This window comes from Primulina huaijiensis, chromosome 15 (genome assembly GCF_012295235.1).
Source record: "Primulina huaijiensis isolate GDHJ02 chromosome 15, ASM1229523v2, whole genome shotgun sequence".
Classification (NCBI taxonomy): Eukaryota; Viridiplantae; Streptophyta; class Magnoliopsida; order Lamiales; family Gesneriaceae; genus Primulina; species Primulina huaijiensis.
The window spans coordinates 25305605-25327435 of NC_133320.1; the positions used below are offsets into that span (position 1 = coordinate 25305605).

At 37.5% G+C, this 21831-nt stretch overlaps 2 protein-coding genes, 1 long non-coding RNA gene and 1 pseudogene across 16 annotated transcripts; 1 reads left to right on the top strand and 3 right to left on the bottom strand.

Moving 5' to 3' along the window:
• Positions 1-2813: 2813 nt before the first annotated feature.
• LOC140959133 (alpha-L-arabinofuranosidase 1-like) lies at positions 2814-8231 on the top strand. Of its 3 annotated transcripts, XM_073416916.1 has the most exons (19): positions 2916-3109; positions 3197-3243; positions 3326-3413; positions 3489-3543; positions 3711-3922; positions 4395-4516; positions 4614-4761; positions 4880-4949; positions 5017-5162; positions 5246-5291; positions 5392-5444; positions 5629-5773; positions 5899-6017; positions 6107-6178; positions 6305-6408; positions 6500-6556; positions 6634-6832; positions 7281-7427; positions 8009-8231. In XM_073416916.1, the coding sequence occupies exons 5-19, from the start codon at positions 3827-3829 to the stop codon at positions 8153-8155; spliced, it is 1671 nt and encodes a 556-aa protein (XP_073273017.1). In that variant the 5' UTR covers positions 2916-3109; positions 3197-3243; positions 3326-3413; positions 3489-3543; positions 3711-3826; the 3' UTR covers positions 8156-8231. The 3 variants fall into 3 exon arrangements, with proteins under 3 accessions (XP_073273016.1, XP_073273017.1, XP_073273015.1); XM_073416915.1 differs by lacking the exon at positions 2916-3109 and adding an exon at positions 2814-2909 and having other exon boundaries at positions 3197-3413; XM_073416914.1 differs by having other exon boundaries at positions 3197-3413.
• On the bottom strand, positions 6382-8375 carry LOC140959134 (uncharacterized). The gene is made up of 3 exons (XR_012171927.1): positions 8328-8375; positions 6841-7004; positions 6382-6491 (listed from the first exon to the last, which is right to left on the bottom strand). It is a non-coding gene; the product is annotated as an uncharacterized lncRNA (long non-coding RNA).
• A 1555-nt stretch (positions 8376-9930) lies between these two features.
• Positions 9931-21638, bottom strand: LOC140959130 (transcription elongation factor SPT6 homolog). Of its 12 annotated transcripts, XR_012171920.1 has the most exons (19): positions 21481-21636; positions 21279-21371; positions 20440-20563; positions 20233-20317; positions 19929-20082; positions 19712-19847; positions 19382-19628; positions 19100-19294; positions 18710-18830; positions 18010-18395; positions 17814-17924; positions 16942-17721; positions 16669-16813; positions 15315-16486; positions 14483-14692; positions 13404-13881; positions 13081-13231; positions 10329-10659; positions 9931-10118 (listed from the first exon to the last, which is right to left on the bottom strand). XR_012171920.1 is itself a non-coding variant. In XM_073416908.1 (18 exons), the coding sequence occupies exons 1-18, from the start codon at positions 21512-21514 to the stop codon at positions 10515-10517; spliced, it is 4764 nt and encodes a 1587-aa protein (XP_073273009.1). In that variant the 5' UTR covers positions 21515-21636; the 3' UTR covers positions 10136-10514. The 12 variants fall into 12 exon arrangements, 7 of the variants coding, with proteins under 7 accessions (XP_073273009.1, XP_073273010.1, XP_073273008.1 ...); XM_073416908.1 differs by lacking the exon at positions 9931-10118 and having other exon boundaries at positions 10136-10659; positions 20440-20560; XM_073416909.1 differs by lacking the exon at positions 9931-10118 and having other exon boundaries at positions 10136-10659; positions 20233-20316; positions 20448-20563.
• On the bottom strand, positions 11348-12555 carry LOC140958718 (protein ROOT PRIMORDIUM DEFECTIVE 1-like; annotated as a pseudogene).
• Positions 21639-21831: the final 193 nt, after the last annotated feature.

Consider the following 21831-nt stretch of genomic DNA (forward strand, 5'->3'; position numbering starts at 1 on the left):
ACTTTTTCAATACCCACCCTCCTTGCTCTCTTCTTTTCCATCCAGAAAGTTTCAGTATAACACTTTCGGGAGGAGTTCTGATCTTCTCGGACCTCTCCGACTCCACCATTTACTGGAAACTTAATCTTCTGATGAGAAATGGAGGCAACGGCCTTGAGGGAATTCACGGCTAGCCTTCCTAGGATAACGTTATATGAAAAGACACACTGACCACAATGAAGGTGAACATGACTGATTTTCTCAAATCCCCATTCCCGACCATTAAATAAAGCAAAATATCTCCCTTTGGAAATACTATAAGACCAGCAAAACCAAACATGACGGTCTCTACTTGTTCCAAATTGTAATCCTTCAAGTCCATCTGATTCATGTCTTCTTGGAATATCACATTAACTGAACTGCCTGAATCTATGAATACCCACATGATATCATAATTTGTAATTTTATCATGGATGACCAAGACAGCATTATGAGGCAAACTGATGCCTTGCAACTCCAAAGGGCCAAAACTGATGGTTGGTTCGTCATCCCTCCTCGAGCTGTCCACCACAGGGTTCTCGCCGACTCCACGCCTTACGAGCCCGATTGGAATCACCATCAGTAGATACTCCCGAGATCATATTGATCATTCCCAGCGTAGGGTATTTCTCCTAACCCCTCTCCTCATAAGCCCTACTTGAAACAACGGGCTTGTCATGAATTCCCTGCCTGTGTTGGAAACTCAGGGTTCTGGTGGATGGTAGAGGTCCCGAGTTTCTTGGTGCCCACGAGGGCCCTTTTACTTATTTTTTATTGATGGACTAGCTTCGATAAGATCTGGCCGAGGATGGTTCTTTCTCAATTGTTTGCTTTCACTGGTATTATGTTAACATTATATGTGGTAGGTACAAAATTTCAGGGCTGAACTTGGGTCCCGCGAGGATCACAGGTGCTGGGACAAAATCTTCTCCTCCTGACAAAGATTTATCGCCTGATCTTTTGGCACATTCAAGGGGTATAGTGATAAAACTGCCCTAAGAGTTTTCCCTTCTGCATTTGTTCTTCAACTCTACCCAGTCGATCAACCCTTTCTCTCTTCATGGCCTCTCTCTTCCGCCTCTGAGCCTCTTCCATGTTGACATATTTATCAGCCCGAGACAACAGATATTCAAAGTCCCTCGAAAAATTTTTCACTAAGGACCGGAAGAAGTCCTCTTCCTAGATTCCTTGCGTGAAGGCGGTAATCTTGGTTTCAGGGGCGTGGGAAGGTACTTCCAAAGATGCTTTGTTGGATTGCGGATGTATGCACGTAATGACTCTTCCCTTGCCTGTTTGACTTCAAACAGACTGAAAGCAGTCTTTTTATATCTTTTACTGCTACTGAATTGATGCAAGAAAATTCTCTTGAAATAATCTAAAATCTTATGCTCTGAGGCTCGAGTTTGTCAAATCAACATTGGGCTGAGTCCGCCGGGAAAGCTTTACACTTTATCATGTCATCATAGCAGTGTAACATGGTCATATTTCAAAATGGGCCTATTGTTCCTCGGGATATGTCATCATACTCCTTTACTTTTGCTGATTTGTAATGGACAAGAAGGGCCTCATTCACTATATGAGTGGGAAAAAAAACACCTTTTCGACTGGACTCGGAGGGCCCTGGATGACCCGACCTGTCATTCGAGATTCTTCACTTTCTTTCTCAAGTCTTCTAGTTCCTCAGCCATGGTAAGGGCCTTGGAACACTCCTGGAAACTTTGTTCCCTCCTGGTCTTGTCTCGAGGAGGGACTTGTCATTGGACCCTTCTTCATGGTGAACACGGCTGTTACTAGGAGATAACTTCTCCATCATACTTTTCTGGACAGCCACTGCTACCCACTTGGTTGATTGTTCTTGGTTTATCACAAAGTTTGTTGAGATGGTGGATTTCTCTGTGGAACCTCTGGGTCTGACTTCTGAGGACTCCCTCCTGCAACCATCATCCGAGTTGATTTACGTGTGGAAACTATATCTATGCCTTAGATCTAGCTTACCACATACGTCGCCAATGATATCGATTGGGTAAATCGAGTTGAGCTTAGTGGGCGATTATGCCGGGTTGGATGGATTTCTCCTCGGGTAAGCTGGAGATCAAGCGGAGAGTACCCGGACTAGAGAATCTGCACACTTAAAAGAGCAAAATATGTACCAAGGTGCTCGGGTAGATGACCATGGTATGAAACTGTGTTTTCTGACTCATCACATTGCCTGGACTTACCCCACTCGTGCTCACCTGTGCTCGTGGTGATATGATTTGTCCCAATTTCACCACGGCCCGGATTCTAAGATGAGCTGAGTACTTCTGAGGTATCAACATACATGATATATGTACATTAGAATTTCAGATGCACGTATAACATGTTTTTGCAATATCTTTTATTATATAATAAAATTTTATTGTAACATAAATATATGTGTGAATAGTCTGTTATAATTTTTTTTTTATTCCATCATTGTCCAAATTGATTTTATACTTTATTCTAAAAAATTATGATTTGATGTATAAATGTGAATTCGTTACTTGATTTTACAGCAAAAGCATAATGCATTATTAAAATTATAATTTATTACACAGATGCACCGCATGTCATTATACATTATCACTAACGTAACTTGTGTACACTGGACTCAAATGGGTTTTTTCTGATTATATCATTTTGGAGACACAATTTGCACATTTGAACAAACAGAGGACACACAAAAAACACAGTTGCTTTTCATGCTTTCCCCATTTCAAGTATTAAACACGGACACGCACATTTATGCCTTCAGTCATTAGTAACAGCCAAAGAAAAAAAAAACCACACACATTTAGCTCACTATAAAAGACTACATTATTATTCTCTACAAAACGTAAAAAAGTCTCTGACCAAGACATGCTTATCTGCTGGTATCACTTGGTTCACTTCTGCTAAATTTATACTTGTCTGACTATATATATTTATATATGTTTCTTCAACTATAGATGGCTCGGTTGCTTGCTGGTTAATTAGTTCTCATCAAAGAAAATGATCTAAAAGTAGCAATGTTTATGTATTTTTATGTGTCGTATCTGTTTCAAGTAATGACTTTAGGCTGTTGATACTAAAGGTAATCTGTTGGATATTATAATCTTTCATTTAAAAATTTGTCTCTGACAGCTAATTGAGCTAGTATCTTTTGCAAATCCTTGGACAGGATTCAAGAGCATCGAACATATTAAGAAAGAATTATGGGTGCAAATGGTACTCCATATTATTACAGCACTCTGCTTTGTTTTTTCTTTGGGCTGAGTGGTTTGTGTCATTCTTCTGCAACTGGGATCAGAGCAGAAGTAACAGCACAACTTCTGGTGAATGTGTCCAAGGCATCAGCGAAGAAGATACCTGAAACTTTGTTTGGTGTATTTTTTGAAGTGAGAATCATAATTTATGATGAAATCATACAAGAATATCACATATGTCATCCACATTAATTTTAAATACTGCAGGAGATTAATCATGCTGGTGCAGGAGGTTTGTGGGCCGAGCTTGTCAGCAATAGAGGTCAAATATGAGATCTGAATGAATATTTTCCTTTATCATAATTATTCGCCTAGTATTTCAAGAAGTATGTATTTTCACTGACATCGATCGTTTGAAAATAGAGGTGATTTTGTTGAGGTTAAAATATAAAGCAAAGATGAGTATAGCTCTATATTAATGAATTTCAGGTTTTGAAGCTGGTGGCCGCACCACACCTTCAAACATTCATCCGTGGTCAATAATTGGGGACGAATTGTCAATACGAGTGTCAACGCATCCCGAGTCATTGTTCCCTCGAAATATAATGGCTCTGAGGATGGTCGTGCTTTGTGACATCATAGGCACGAATATTTGTCCATCTGGAGGAGTTGGTATATACAACCCTGGTTTCTGGGGCATGGTAACAACTAATTCATTATCATTCCCTTGTACTAGTTTTCCCATCATGCCTGCCAACAAAGTACTCAATTACTCTTGCTATAATTCTCTCGAGGGCCTTCATCTGTATCATCCAGGGATGTTAAAAAGTCGAGCTCGAGTTGAGCTTTTATGAATGCTCATATCCGAAGGTTTCAAGCTTTTCGAATTTCACGGCCTTTCAAACCCCGAGTGATCTCACTGCAGCTTTTGTCATGATTGATTCCTGACTTTATGAAGTCAAAGATATATTGTTATAATGTATTTCATACAAAAATAGTAAAATCCTCAAGAGTCAGCTCATGCGCCAACCGTTTGATATGTGGACGGCTTAGATGATTGCCTATACCAGTAAACAAAACCACGAATACCATTCACGCGCAGAAAGTTCTTGTATGATGCTAACTTTTAAACATCTGTTGCTTGCAAATTGACACTCTGTTCTTTGCTTGCAGAACATTGAACAAGAGAAGACATATAAATTAGTATTCTATATTCGTTCTATAGGTCCGATCAATCTGTCTGTGTCACTGACCAGCATGAATGGGTCGCAGACATTAGCCACAGCTAATATGATGTGTGTATCCACATTTTATCGATAACTGCCACTCAGTATTTGAATTTATCTTAATTCTGTATTTGTACAAGTCCACTCATCATTGTTTTCCTAGCAGAAGTCTTGCTATTCCACGCTGGAGAAGGATGGAGTTTGTACTGAAATCTAGTGGAACTGATTCAAATTCAAAACTTCAACTGAGCACACAAAGGAGAGGTGTAATGTGGTTTGATCAAGTGTCCTTGATGCCTACAGATACATATAAGGTGTGTATGTGGTGCAGGTTTTGTTAGTAAAAAGTGATTGCGATTTGAATGGGTCATAGTTCTAATCGATCTTCAACATTCAATGGATAACACTTGGGATTTACTAATTTTGGCTCAGGGACTTGGTTTTCGCAATGATCTTTTCAAAATGGTAAAAGATTTGAGACCAGGGTTTCTCAGATTTCCAGGTATTCCTGATATATTTTTTGAAGCATTCACGTTTGTTCTTGAATGCATATTTAACTTGGCGAGTAGGTGGTTGCTTTGTTGAAGGAGATTGGTTAAGGAATGCCTTTCGTTGGAAAGAAACAATTGCAGCTTGGGAGGAGAGGCCTGGCCATTTTGGTGATGTCTGGCATTACTGGACTGATGATGGACTTGGTCATTTTGAGTTTCTCCTGGTAATTTCCTAATAGAGGCTTAACTCTATTTATTGTATCTCATCTGCATCCTGATTCCTGAATTCCTGTCTTCTGCTCTGCAGCTAGCAGAAGAATTGGGTACATTACCAGTGTGGGTGTTCAATAATGGTACTTTTAGTTTTTACAGTCTTGGTATTTAACTAGGCGATCTCTTCACTCGTTTCATTTTCTACACATTGTCTCCCTTTTTCACTCAAATAATGCTCAGGGATCAGCCATCATGATGAAGTCAACACTTCAAGCATATCACCTTTCGTCCAAGTAAGTTTCTTGGGTTTTCTGCACATAACATGAATCTTGTTTTTTGACAGTTCAATAATCTGGAAATGCGAATCTTCCTGTTGATATCTCAAATGTCCAACACTGAGCTTGTTTCAGACAGACCGACCTAATTCCTCAGCCTTATTTTTGCCACTTCTGAAATGAATCCTAGTGTTAATTGCAGGAAATTCTAGATGGGATCGAGTTTGCGAGAGGTGATCCTCACTCGAAATGGGGTTTTGTCAGGGCGAGATTGGCACATCCCGAACCCTTTGATTTGAGATATGTTGCAGTTGGGAATGAGGACTGCGGGAAGCAAAATTACAAAGGTAGGAAACTTTCATCGAAGATTCTTCGGGTGGAGCATATGAATCTTCCTTCAAGTTCCGTGATGTTTCATAACAAAAATTACCAAGTGCATACTTGAGATTTTCTACCAACTCCCGTTATTCAGGAAACTACCTTAAATTCCATTCTGCAATAAAAAGTGCATACCCGGATATCAAGATTATCTCAAATTGTGATGCTTCCTCTCAACCCTTGGATCATCCTGCCGATTTATATGATTATCATGTAAGAACTTCCACAATCATAGCAACTCACTAAAATTTACTCCAAACTAGTAGGAGCTACTCATAGTTATGTTTCATTCTACATACCAGACATACAGCACTGCCAATTACATGTTTTCCATGGCACATAAATTTGATCAAGTAAAGCGCAATGGTCCAAAGGTTTGCTGTGTTTCACTTGATACTTCGTGATTAAAAAAATAATAATAATAATAATAAGTTGACCCCTCAGAGGATCAAGCCCTAATTATTGTGCTCCTACTGGTGATGCTACAAATGATTCTGCAGGCTTTTGTGAGTGAATATGCTGTGACTGGAACGGATGCTGGAAATGGTAGTCTTCTAGCTGCCATAGCTGAAGCTGGATTCCTGATTGGCCTCGAAAGGAACTGGTACCATTCTTCCATATTTACACATGATAACCTGACGATGGGGTAAATTTCTTTGAATCCAATCTTATCTTCTCAATGTTATCCTATACAGTGATGCAGTTGAAATGTCAAGCTATGCACCTTTATTCGTCAATATCAACGACAGAACGTATACTCCTGAAATCCCGTCTTATCTCTTCATTTGTACTTAAAATTTTCTTCTTCTAAATGATGTTTCTTGATCAGGTGGATGCCAGATGCAATTGTTTTTGATTCATCACGTATGTATGGAACTCCTAGCTACTGGATGCAGCAGTTATTTAAGGATTCAAATGGGGCGACTCTTGTCAGTTCGACTCTTCTAGCTAATGATTCAAGTTCACTTATTACTTCCGCTATTATTTGGAAAGATATAAAGAATAGCCAGTCATACCTGAGAATAAAGGTTTGTACCTGTTCTGTTAGTTCTGCATCGATACACGCAACATTTTCCTACTTTCTCGTCATTTGGCAATAGATTTTCCTACTTTCTTCCTCTTTCTTCCTAAGCATGGATGGTCAGTCTTGCCACAAATCTACATGTACCAAGAAAACTGGTAAAGTTTCTTCTTTCACGCCTACATCAAATGGCCACCAAGTGAACCACGATCATAATTTAAAACACTATAAAACATGCACCCCACCCCGTAAAGACCATTGACTGAATGGTCGAGCACTCGAGCTGAAGTTTCCCTTGGCATGCCATTGCAAGAATAAGAGGATGGATCAAAATTTATCCTATGGTCCATTCTACCATCTCGCTCAAGAGGCCACTTTCATAGAAGTACAAATTATTCTTACTACATATTTTCTTTCCCATGTTAACTAACGTGATAATCATATGTCCAATCCAGGTTGTTAATTTTGGAAGCAACAATGTTACAATTCAGATTTCTATCAATGGACTGGAGCCAAACGCGATAAAATTGTCAGGGTCAAGAAAAACTGAACTAAAATCTAGTAATCTCATGGATGAGAATTCTTTCAAAGAGCCCAAGAAGGTAAAATGAAACTGCCTTGATATACAACGGTAAAGTTTGCATTTAGCTCCATCATGAAAGTGATATTGGGTTCCTATGTTTTCAATCCAACACTAATATCTTACAGGTTCATGTTTGAGGCAAGTAGTTCTAAACATTTTCTATTTTGTGGCCGAAATGAAAAAATCAATCAAATGTATATCAGTACTATCCATCATATGAATTCAGTTTAATCATTTCAAAAAATATTTATAAATAAATTCATCTAAGACTCCTGCATATGTAACATGCTTACCGTTGAGTTTTTAACATCAACACTGAAACAAAAGGCTTTCAGATTTTTCGTCACAGTTTTTAGCTTTAGCATTCTACGAGGGTTCAAACACCTTTGCTATGTTTCAGGAAAATATACTTCCACGTATTTGAATTTTTTCGGACAAGGAAAATATGATGTACATTAGGATAGTTTTTTTTTTTTTTTTTTTGAAGGAATACATTAGGATAGTTAGATTTGTATGGAATACTATTCACCCATGCGGTTGTCTCACCTATTGATAAAGCATAACCCTTCAAAACCTAACAGGTCCTCTTTTTCTGTGTAGGTGGTGCCGGTTAGTAAGCCATTGGAGAATGCAGGAAACAACATGAATGCTCTCCTTTATCCATATTCTTTCACTTCCTTCGACTTGGCTACTAATTCAGACATTACCCATATTTTAGGATTTGAGAATTATGTGAACGAATCTTAGCATTGAGAATACATTGATACGTTAAATGTTCGAATCTCCAGCATTTGAAATTTAAGCGCTGGGCTACCTTACGTCATGACTTTAGGAGTCATTTGCATTCAAATTATTTCACTTTCAGTACAAGACCAAACTCAGAGGACCTACCTCTAAAAGATAAAATGATTGTTATTACCACGCAGTGGCTGCCGAATTATTACACTATTGTCATGTCCTCGGTCCATGACCGATTATTTCGGTTGAGAATAAATCTAGCAAGCGGACTAAGTCAAGTTATAGTAAATGGACGATAAGTCCAAGTATCGATCCCACAGAGACTATTATTTAAGTACTAAGATTGAACTATTCAATTTAATTTAGGCAAACAATACCAAGTGATTTGAATATAATTTAAACTAATTAAATTAACTGAATTAGAGCTAAATTAATGACTAAGATCGAATTTGCAGAACATGTTGGAACTTGGAGATTTTTAATTTCAATAAAATGACCGGAAACACACAACGGTGCCAAACCTTGATTATTGTCACGCATTGGAATTATTTAACCACAGATTATTCGATGTCACAATTAAATTCTCTAATTTGACTATAAATCTATTTCTAGAATTTATAATCCTATTTTCATTTAACAGCCCAATTATTTCTAATTGAATTTAATTAAACAAAAAACGCATTATTTAACGATGGAATCACAGTTGTCGCCTAAAATCGCACATTGAAACCGAATACAATTTCTAGTCGATTTAACCGTGTGTTGATTAATATCTTTGAAGCTAAATTTAATCTATTCCCTTTCGAGTCAAGATCGAACAACGAACATGCATATAATTGGCCAAATTAAATGCAAGTAATTTAAACAAACATTAATCAATAACATAAAATTAATTCATAAATCAAATAATCCAATGAATGAACAAAATCAAAAGTTTGTCCCTATAGTGGTCCCGATTACAAGAAAAACTACTCCATAAATTCAAAACTAGAAGAAAGTCTAATATTCGAATTCATGAATAGAAATAAGAAAATAAATAAGGAGAAAATCTCAGCGGTGGTGTGCGAATCTTGCTTGTGAAGTGCGTTTTCCGTCTCGTTTTCTCCATGCTCTAGCCGCCTTCTCTCCAATTCTCCAAAATGTCAAAAGTCCATCTCGTTTAGGTTTTTCACTCTTTTATATTTCTTTCCAAAAAGCCCCCCAAAAAATTGTTATTTTCGAGCCATAATTAATATCTTCTCAAAATCTCCAAAAAATCTTCGCCAAATCTGAATCTGATATCAAGGGCACGGACCCCGTGTATGCCTCAGGGTTAGGGTCCGTGTCTCTTCGCTGCAAAATGCTGTCCGGGAAATAATGGACACGGACCTCGTTTAGGGGTCCGTCGTGGGGTCTGTGTATACACTGTAAATTTCATTCTCGAAGATAATTGACACGGACCCCCGGATATAGGTCCGGATAAGGGTCCGTGTAGGCACTGTAATTCTCTTCTTTGGAGGATAATGGACACGGACCCATACACGCACGGGGTCCGTGTATGGGTCTGTGTCAGCTCTTTGTGTTTTTTCTTATTTTTCCAGTTGTTTCTGACATGGCATTGTAAAGCTTGACTTTCTTCCCCTTTCGTTGGTTTTATCACTTTTTGGTCAACCCTGCAAATAGCAATAATAAAACGAATTAAGCGCGAAACTCAGAATAAAAACTTCATATAAGCATGAATACGACAAAATAAAGTCCATAAAACATATAATTCGTGCTTATCAGTCTACTATCATGCTGGACGTCAAAGTTGTCCCAAAACCAGTAGACTACATCCTAAAAGTTGAACAAAATAACATTTCTGATAATTTGAGACAATCGCGCACATGGATGCACTAAAGCTCAAAACTTGTTCAATTCCCTCCACGGCTGATCAACAATGCGGCCACACATACAAAATAAAAGACACTGCTTTCTCTGCATGCATCAACAGCTGCAAGGTGTCGACTAAAAAGGGGTTATATTCATATGTAAAATTCCACCATTATTCTTCCAAGAAAAGCAGAAAATGAGAATAAATACAACTTCCCACATTATTTGTATCAAGACCTTATCAATTTCAAAGAATATACCACAGATAAATATAATGAAAATTATGCTTGTAGAGATGCTTGAACTACATGAAAGCAAAACCAATTATGACCTCCAACGGGATGCAAGGGAACAAATTAGAGGTGGGTCTGTGATATATCCAGAGTTAAAAGTTTACACATTCTTATTCTTCAACTTCGAATGCAGCCATCACCCTTTCTTCCTTACATGGCGCTTCCTCACGAGCCCCTTTCTCCTTAGTCTAACCTTCTTAGCCACTTCCATTCTCATTTTTTGTTCAAACTGAAGCTTGGATCCCGAAGGGAGTTTTGTCAACAGCAACACTCTTCTCACTGCTGCCTGAGGGAGGAATAGAAGACGCGGAAGCATTGGAGACTACTCCATCAGCAACTGAAGATGCCTCAACAATCAATGCACTTCTGCTAGTCACAAGAAAAGAAACCTGAATTCTGCACCCAACACATGATTTTGACCACAGAACGATGGCGTTGCTCCAACCTTGAAAACAAAATATAAACTATCTCATGTTACAAAATTTATAATTCAATTAAAGCTCAAAAAGTTCAAACTTTTAATATTACCAAGCACTTAAAGAAATTATATGAAGTTCCAGTGAGTCAACATCTCCGGCACCCGAGTTCATGAGGCACAATGGTTGAAAACGAAGCATCCCGCGACGAACCCAAACTCTCCCTGAACAGCTTTCTCTCAATTTCAAAGGCTTCATTTGCTCAAAACCTTCAAGCTGAGACAACGTGGATAAGTCAATAATAACCCTTATTATTGTACTACTATGTGAACAACTCCGAAATTGGAATAACAAAATCACCAGTTCGTGTCTCTGCTATTTTTATTGTTCCTTGCATCTTTTCTCTCTTCCTCAACCTCTACTATAAGCTTCCCTCAAAAAAACTGTTTGTGTATTCCCTCGGGTAGACATATAGAACATCCCAGGTTTCTTCAAAAGAAGCTCACGCAAGTTGACCTCAATTCCTAGATCCTTCCTGAAATGCACCAATTTTTCAACCGCGACCATTTTCTCCAGGGGTATTTTTTTTTCAAATACACTTGAGGAAGTGTTTTTTTAAAAAAAGAATTGATCGAGGTTATTTAACTGATTTTCCTTTTTCTCTCCACTGTCAAGCATAAAAGCTCGTGAATAATCCCCCACTGCTCGCTTTTTCATACCTTTCTAATCCCCCACATGAACAGATCTGGACATTTTCCATCCTCTCATAAGGTTAAACATACTAAAGGCGTAGTCAATTTCTCAGTTTCTCCCTGAACCCAGGAGCGATCCTAAATCCAGTTGGGAAGTGAATTGGAAAAGAATATTTGATCACAAACTCACTAAACCATTTCTCTTTATACTCTCTCTCTCTCCATTTCTTAATCTCTGCGATAAAATCAAACTTTCCTTGACTGTCATTGATATCAACCAATTCCACTTTCTCCAAATCCACCATTCTGAAAATCTCACTATGAAGTTTAATTATCGAATCCTTAAAATTTTCAGGCACCCCCAACCCCCTTCTCATCAATCATATCGCATGTACATGAACTCTCCCACTCAATATCTTCTTTATCTTAGTTATGTTGACATCATTCATTCCACAAACAACCTCATCCTCATTCTGGAGAAATTCCACAAATTTGTGCGTAAATTTAAAGCAAGCATTTCGATGGGCAGGGTGAGTAAATACCTGAAAAATATGGGGATATATCCGCAAAAAACACCATTACTTTGTAACAAAATGAGTTATTTGTCCACACCATAAAATCCACGTCAATTACATATATGAACTTAAATAAGCATTCATCAGATAATTTTGAGATTAAATTATATCAAAATCTCAAATTTTAACATGATATCATAATTTTCTATCATTATATATTGGACCATCCGAATTACTTCTGGTTTAATCACTTGTAAACTTCGTGCTCCAAATGTTAATTCTTGAACGAAAAGAAAGTGTTTTAATTTTCAACATCGATTATATAAAATCTTTTAAAATTATATATAGAAATTTGAACAATCTTTCTCTTGAACTATTTTTTTTTAGATTGAGTTAAAGTAAAAATTCAAATCTTAACAAAATACATTTGTCATGCTAAGGTTTTTTTCAAAATGACTCGTTTCTAATTATCAAATTGTCTGCAGCCTCGCTTTCATGTTTCATGAATTGGGTAATCCACGACTCAATCAAATCGATCAATAAGCTTGATTGGAAGTGACGGCTGAGGAATGCTCCAAGCGACACTTGGATAAAGCATTCTCACACGGCTAACGGGATCAAAAACAAATTTTTCCCATTCATATTTCTATATCATTTTTTTATATATAATTCTGTGTTTACATATATATAATTTAAATCTCCTTTTTTATTTTACAAAAAGGAGGGAAAAGGAGAGTTATTATTATTAATTTGAATTATAAAAGATAAACAAAATATAGAATCTTTAACACAAACATACCTCCCATTGAAATCCTTGGAGAGGAAACGTCACAAAGCATCGTATGAAAATTTTAATAGGTGTATTATATACTTTTTTGAAGTAATAATATACTTATCAATAATCATTTAAATAATAATAAATCCAAATATTTGTTAATTAATTAAACTATAAAATTTGTGAGTTTTCGAATAATTTGGGGAGGAAGATGCAGCATCCATCTTCCCCAACACACAGCACCTTGAAATGCATCCGGTCCCTCCAAAAGGTTTATTACATTGCTTAATGAAGAAAATAATAATACACAAATGTTGAGCTAGTTGGAATAAATAATATACCTCTTTTATCCAATATGTAACGAAGGGCTCTGGGCTGACACCATAACTTACAATCTCTCTGCCATCACCACCTTTGTTACTCCTACCTGTCTCCCCTGACCACAGGAGCCTCGCTCACGCAAACGTCCTCGGTTACCGTACAGTCTAGGAGCCCGGCTGGGGTGACCCTCCTGCCCACCACCATTTCTGTACTCACCTCTCCCTGCCAAAAAAACTCACACCATCAGAAACGAAATATTAATCTCGGTCTTCCCAAGTAAAATAGATTTCCCACCCACATGCATCAGTTATCTTTGAAAAAGAACGTCTCATCTCCAAATTTAAATACAACATAAACGAACGCAATGAGACTAAAGCTTAACATTCAGACTTACCTGTTCTAGAAGTCCTGTCTCTGTCCATACATTGGCCAACTCTCCACTCGTCAACCTGTGCTGAACCACTGCAACCACCACCAAAACCAGATGAGCCGCCAGTTGCAGGACTTCTCATTGGAACCATAGCAGCAACAGATCGAATTGATGGTGAAGAATCAAGCGGATCATCAATGTGTCTCTGAAAATATGCCACAAGACGGTCTATGTCTTCGAACATTCGCTTCCGGAATTTAAATCCCTTCGGATAGAGACCTATGTAATCGTGATGTGGATTTGAACCTTTGATGTAAGTTAGGATGAATGTGCCAGGATGTTCATGGGATATACCAAAGCAATAGACAATTCTCATTGGATTCTCAGATTTCTCAATTTTAAGGAGCTCATCGACTTCATATTTAGTGCCCCTCCTAAACTTTCTGTAATTAAGCATTGCCTTCAAATGAGCTACCAATTGATCCACATAACGATCCATTACCTGAATGAGAAACACATACCATGATAAACAACATGAACTTGTAGCTAGCTGCTCATGCAAATTCCAATGCAATGCCAGTGTGATTGTGCATTAAATATAACCTAATAATGCAGAACAAAAAAAAAAGAAGAGGACCCCATTAAACTAGAATACACAAGACGCAAACTTAGAGACAAAAGTTGAATATTCACAAGCCAAAAATTTGATGTTGAATACTGCGGAGAAAAGTAAATTTCATCTCTAATTGAGTTTGAGATACAAGAGTTTTTTTAATAAAAACCAATTGGATAATAAGCGGCCAGACACACAACAAGCAAGAAGGTCTTCTCCAGCAAGAAGATCCACATCTTCACAAACATCAGCTAAAACTGCCTACTGTACTACCGCAGCAGAAACAAAAAGTTGCTTATTTTCCATCCCCATGAAAAGTCATTACTTCCCAAATATATAGATTCAGCGCCATAAAAAAGAAAAGTAAAAAAATAATGAATGGGAAACCCAAAGGACATCTTCATTTGAATTATTTGGGATACATTAGCCAAATCAATTATTCGTCAATTACCTGATCACGATCCTCAAATAAAAAGGCCAGGTTAATTACCTCGTCAAGATCCTCAAAGGTGTCCTCTCCAATTTTCAATGTTTTCCCTATTCGAAGCAAGCTTGTGATGTCCTTATGTTCCTTTCCACCTTCAACTATGTCCTTGTTTGCATAAACCCCATCATAGATTTTCAATGTTAAAGTCAAATGTGTAGGACCATGAGCGTTTGGACAGATAACACTTTCACCAGGATCTTTGTCTGAAAGAAACTGGCCAAAATTGGAAAAATAAAGGATAAACACGCAAAAAAAGAAGCTAAATTTATCAAAACAAGCACAGTCAAGGAAATTATTGTCCCAAATTTCAAATTGTTTGGAAAAAAGGAGGAAAGCCTGTAGACAGCTAGAGACTTTTTATGAAAAGTCATTGTACACCTTTACTGTAAAGCAGAAATATGAATCATTCTTAATCTATTGTGCTTGAAAATATCTTGTAAGTCCCACATAGTGGTTGTAAACAAAATCACATGGCATTCGACAAAAAATGTGTACCATCTACAAAGAATCTGATGTATACACATGGATACATACATACAGTTTAAAGATTGCACGATCATGTTATGGCGTCTAAGTCAATGCAATACATGACAGGAGCACTGACCATCTACAAACAAATGTTAACTTGCGTAAACTAAGAAGTGTAATAGATGCTTCCACAATTTGAATTGCACTCACATTATTTTCTTAGCAGCATCCACAACGGAAAATCATAAGATAAATCACATTATTAATGAAGTGGACGGTTCATTGAAGCTTTACATATCAGCAATTGAAATGCAACAGAGGCACAAATAATATATCATGATGAGCTACTTGGAAATTGATAACACACCTCTACTGCCTCATCAGAAGTGATATTTTGGAATCGAGGGTGGACAATTATTCTTGGCTTCAAATGTTTCTTCGCAAGCTCCTTTTCTTTATGAGCTTTTTCCTGCTCGGTGTGTGTGGCGCTGCGTTCTTCGTGATAGTAAGGATCCATACTTCGATGGTTCTGCAAGCGGTTATTCCTCATTTCATTTTCTCTACAAGTTAAGAACACCTGATAACGATTCTTTTGAATTGATTTGATTTTGCATGTTATAATATCACCTTCATGGAGTTTATCAGATAATTCATTAATATCACGCCAGTCATCAGCGCAATCTTCCTTGGTGAGCATGCCAGTCAATCCAGATTCAAGGACACAAATAGCTCTTTGAGGTTGAATCCTTCGCACTGTTGCTTGTACGATCCTTCCTTCTGATAAAGTTTCTTCAGTTTCTCCTGAGATCATGTAAAATTCATCATCCTGACTTGGTTCCACATATGGTCTGCGACGATCTTGGAATCCTTCAATTAACTCCAATCTTATATCATTGAGGGTTTCTTTTCTGTTCAAACGGTTTTTCTGATCAGCATATTCATGAACATCAACAGCCCTCAATAACTGAGGCTTTTCCCTGACATGTTCAATGGCCATTTCCAGCATATCATCATCATCATTGACATCATCATTGACATCCTCCCGGTAAATATCTTTGGCCAGTTCTTGAGCAAGGCCATAAAACTCTGGATGAATTCTTGTATCATCTAACAAATCAATAAATTGAGTACTACTAGAAGTCAATCCGCTACGACGGACTCGAAGGAAACCAACTGCATTAATGAAAACCTTTTTACCAAGACCATGATGTGTCAACAGGTCTTTCCTAGTGAAAATGGCTCCAGCTCTTACTAAAGACCTTTGGAGAGAAGCTGCTTTTCTGGGTCCAAGCCCAGAAATAAACTGCAGAGGAGCAAACAACCATTCGTGACTGGAAGCCAAGTTAATGTCAAGACCAACTTGGTTAGTTATATCCACCATAACTTGTTCAACCTTCCCATACTTCTCATCAGGGGTCAGAAAATTTTCCAAGGGATGCAGTTTCCAAGATAATATCTCCCTACCTGGCCCACATAATGTTGCAACCATGGCTAATGGATTCTGAAGACAGCGTCCCAGAGCCACAGAACGTCTGATTATACCCGAAGAATGGAAGAAATCATAACTATTTCTACAACTCCTACACATCTTACAATTTTCCTCGATATAAATGTCAGAAACATGGGTAGCCACAACATGCCCATAACCTTTAAGGATAATAGGATCTTTCTCAACCTTAACATATGAAAATATCTACAAAAGAAAAATAGAAAAAGGTTATTACCTTCCTGGGAGGGAAGCTGATCCACAGATATGCGGGAATTTTCATACAAGTGCGGAAGAGATTCATCACCATAGAAAATATTCAGATTATCCATATCGTGACCAACATCTCTTGGATTATCCTCCACCATTTTGAATATAATCTGATCATAAAAGCGGCACAACGATAAAGAATAAGCTCAACATACGAATGGTTAATTCAAGGAGGTGCATAACTTTTTCAAATATATTAAACAGAAGACAAACATAAGAAATGGTTTGAAAATGTTACCTCATAAATATCTTCCTTCAGCCGAGTACAAGACAAATTAGCTGCCCCTAGAGCGACAACATGTGGCTGGTGGTCCATCATAAATTTCTGCACACGCTGTTGATCATTTCTCTTATGTTGCTGAGCATTAACATTCTGATTGCTAAGGCTGAGTGATGGAGCATTCAGCACATCTAAAATCTCTCCAGCTGCATCCAGCATCACAAAAGTCGTAGCTGGCTTACCAGGGCCCCAGCAGCAAGCCATAACCCTGGGTGCTGCTTCTTCATCTGTATTGACATCATTTTCTTTTTGCTGAAATGGTGCCACGGATACTTTGTCCCACAACAGCTTTCCAAATTGCCATAGCAACCAGGTTTTTGCTCTCGTAGTCAGAAATGATCTAGCTTCTTTTTCCATTGAAGGTAGAAGAAAATTGTAAAACGCGTCATGAAGAATTAATTTTCTCTGCTCATTCCATAATTGAGCGGATCTGCTAACTCCATCACTTAGATAATAATCGTTTGAGTCGCTTATCAATTTATCGAGAACTACTTCTGGTAGCTTGATGGTTACTTGAAGGAGCTTCTCCTCTTCAGCCTTCTGAACTAAAAGCCAAGTTGCATCCTCGAATCTAGTAAGTGGCTTGTCTCGTAACCACTTCACTCCAGCAAACTGGTGAAAAGAATCAATAGCCACGTTCCCATCGGATGTAGGACTGGTTGACACTAGAGCATTTTCCATAAAGATGCTACGGACATGCCTCCGGACACATGGTTCACAGCTAATCTCCACAGCTGCCTGGAGAGTAATGCAAGATGGCAAACTTTAATAAGACCTATGAAAATCACTGAAGGTGCATTTACGATTCAAAATAAAGAAAATCTGCATACCATGTGCCTTGCACCTTTGAGAACAGCTTGAGACGTTTCAAACATAGCACACGTAAAATTAGAGGCCATTTCTTCGGGTGTTTCCTTTGCATCTTCCAATTCATCCATTCTCTTCAAAGATTTTAACCAAAAAAAACCACTAAATACTGCAGCTAAAAACCAGGGAAACCAGAAAAAAACAAACAAACAAAACTACCATTTTCTCCAGAGAAATCTGCAATCCAAACTGCTCAGAACTGTAACCAAACTTATTTGCAACCTCCCATAAGCCAGCTTTACTGCAAATGCTGTACTGCGACCTCCTCTTTGGTCTTTTAAACTGCCCTTCATCAAGGACAACTTCGCCAGGGGGGAAGTGCAAATTAAATTTAGAGTCGACGTCATCCAATTCTCTTTCTGAATCAGCAGCTTTGAGTGACTTGGAAACTGATTCAAAGAGTTGTTGGTTTAAAGTAAGCCGTGTCTCATCATATACTCTTCGTAACTCTTCCTCAAATCGCTTCTTGTAGTATAACTGTAGTGCACTCTTTCTTTTCTGAAGAAGAAGCCACTTCTTATCCAAGTCATGGATTGTCCAAAGCACCTGCAACACACCACTGTTTGAATATCTTTCTGAACCTTCCCAAGTAACCCCTCCACACAAGACTGAATGTACTTTGTAAAAGTAAATACATCTTTTCAGAAGTAAACCCTCTCTTGCAATTATACAATTGTTTCTTAACGGTAAAATATATAAAGGGGGCTTTCTTACCATGCTAGTTTTTCTCAATAACTAGACATATTGAACATGTTAGAAAACCTTCAGTTCATAAAACACTCAAGTATCATTCGACAATTTATATGAGTGTAACAGATATTTCAACATAGTCACAAATTAGACAGATTGTGAGTACTACCCTTGTGCCATTTTAGTGTCGCTCTCCAGTTAGGGTCATTTTGAATGTCAGCTTCAGGCTCATCTGGTTCTTGTAATAGGCTGAAAATCTCCTCTTTCCGGTACATAGCAATGAATGGTATCTAATCACATTGATGAACAATTAAATAAACTCTAGAAAATCATATTAACTCTTAATATAGTCTCATGCTAAAGCACAGATAATCTTATGCTTCAAACTAGGAAGAATATAATGAAATATTAAAATACAAAAATAAAGTGAATTTGAACCATGATAAGTTGATCACAACTGCGAACAGTTGATACATTATTCTGATATAAACAAACACACCAAAAACAAAGAAAGCCTCTCTATTTGAAGCAAAAAGACCAATTTATAAAAATTACATACATCTAACTTCTGACCATGCATTAATTCCAAAAATCTTGCAATATGGCTCTTGACTTCATTTAAATCTTCAGCTGCAGAACCTCTCTTGTTCATGAAAGGCACTACACCACCCACAAGCTGATTAAATATCCACTCTCTCTCCAACTCAACGCTAAGTTCGTCTATTGCAGGTTGACCAGTACTTTCCTCAGATATCTACAAAGAATAATAGAAGCTTTACCAAAAACAGAAGCCTCATAATGGGAAAGAAAGGACAGATATTCTTAAAGACACTAAACAAACCTGCGTTCTTTCAGGAATGTCTATTTCCCTGATTCGATCATCCTTTTCAGTCATATACTTGTCAGAAAGTACACTGGGATCGAATTGATCTTCAAGGCTTCTTTCACCGGTTTCACCATATGTGTCTCTCACTTCCAATTTGCGTATCCTCAGAAGGTCTTCAACATCTCCAAATATTTCATGTGCTTCCTGGAGTGCATATGATGATATACCAGGTCGTTGCTTGCTCTTTTTGGGCTTCTTCCCCCTGCATTAAGATAAGAAGATATATGCTCACAATAAACAGAGTGTACAGCCAGATTACACAAAATTTAGGAAAATAAAACGTACCTCACAGGAGCTCCGTGTTCATCAACTTCTTCTTCATCAACAATAAAATCAGCCATTTCATCTTCTTCACCCATGTCTACATCCTCCTCTTCTTCTGCCTGCTCATCCTCCTCGGCAATATCCTCAAGGGGTTGTCCTAGAATATTTGAGAAAAAATAAGCAATGAGAAGATGCTAATTTTCTGCAGAAGAGAGACCATGGTTCAGGCGAGATTTACCATTATCATCACCAAACAAGCTACGTTTGAGCTTCTCCTCAGCTGTACGCCCTCCCATTCCATTTCCATCAAACTCCTCTTCATCAGAAAACCCAGACGAACCTTCTTCCACATCTCTCCGAGCCTTTTTCAATCGTTTGAACTTCTTGTTCTCCTAATCATGTAAAAACAAGTTCCACCATTAATGACTGATTCTATAAGATAAATATATAGAAATCAAACTTGGACTTCTTAAGGCAAAATTAATTTGCTCCCAATCCGTGAAAGGCATCAGGCATCAAACCAGGTAAGAATTCAAACTTACAAGTTTTGGGCGAGGAACGGAGATGTTGCTCTCCTGAAGAAGTTCATAATCATCTTCATCAAGCACGTAGTTCCTCTCAGAGTCCCTATGAAAGAACTTTTTATCAAGACAGAAATCATATTTTCATCCTTGGACAACAGAGAAGCAGAGTGAATATTGTAATCGTAAAGAAAAGTATCCAGGTGAGTGATGAAATAAATAAATAACCTTTTCTTCCTTTTCTTCTTCTTTTGCCTCTCCTTGTCACTATCAGCTCTTTCTTCTTCCTCCCCCTCTTCTTCCTCAACATCATCCACTATGAACCCATCTTTCTCATATTCATCCTGTCCTTCTGTATCAAAACACCAACAAATTTCATTGTGTTTTGATAAGTTATAAAAGAAAGGGAGAAAGATATCTATCAGACATCTCCGGAGAGAATTCTTTCATGACGTACATATTCTAAAACAATCAAATTCATGCTATAAATATGATTATTCCTTTTCTTCATATTAAAAATTCTGGTTCTTAAGAAATGATAAAACAAATTATATTCACAAAATAACAGCATGGTGTGATGAGATTCTAGTCTGAGCAACACCATGACTAAACTACAACTATGAGACAATGGAAAAGCATAAACCCACAAATCATGCAAAATTATGCATAGATGCAATCAAAGCAATACACCACAAATAACCAATTTTTCAAATGAACGAACAGTTGCCAATTACCATACTTTAACCGAAGAAAGTAGCACCTTCGAAAAAATACCACGCCTAGATAAATAAAACTTCTCGTAAACCATTGGGGTGGGGTAATTTCAGCCAACAAAAAAAACAACTGGAACTTTTTGAAATCCTAACTCAATTGAACGATTTAAAAAGAAAAAATTATTTGATATTTTTTACTAAAACATAATAATGTAAATACTTATACAAATTATTGAACTAAAACTGGAAACTTTAAAATACAAAAACGATCAAACAATGAAAATGTACAATTAACTCTAAATAATTAGAAAAATTCACATATGAAAGATTACGAAGACGAGGTACGACACGCACCATCGTCTTCGTCATCCTCATCGTATTCACCGTCACGGGCTCGGTCTCCAAAAGGCCCTTCATCAACTTCTTCTTCCTCAACTCCAATCTCATCTTCAGGAATAAAAAATTCGAACGAAAAAAAGAAGAAAGATCAAATCTTTATTCTTATATAAAGTATTTTAGCAGAAATTGAAGGTAATTCCCGGTGAAGAGAGTGTACCTTCATCGTCGGAGATGAATGTGTTCCCGGCCATCCCAATTAAGTTCCTGTGTATAGCTAAAAGAAAACCCTAGAAAGATATGTAATAATATAATATACTATAATTGTAGATATAACTCCAGTTTTCACGCACTTTAAAGTTTCAAGTAGCGTTTTCGGTGTTTCTGTCTGTGTGCATTGCGTGGCGAAACTTTTCAAGGAAATGTTCTAAATATGTTTTAAAAAAATTTTAAAAAAAAAGTGGATAATAATTTTAAATTGTGATTGGATGTATAACATGTTATTTAATAAATAACAAGATACCAAGGTCAAAATCCATCCAGCACACCTAAACTCACTTTTATATCCAAG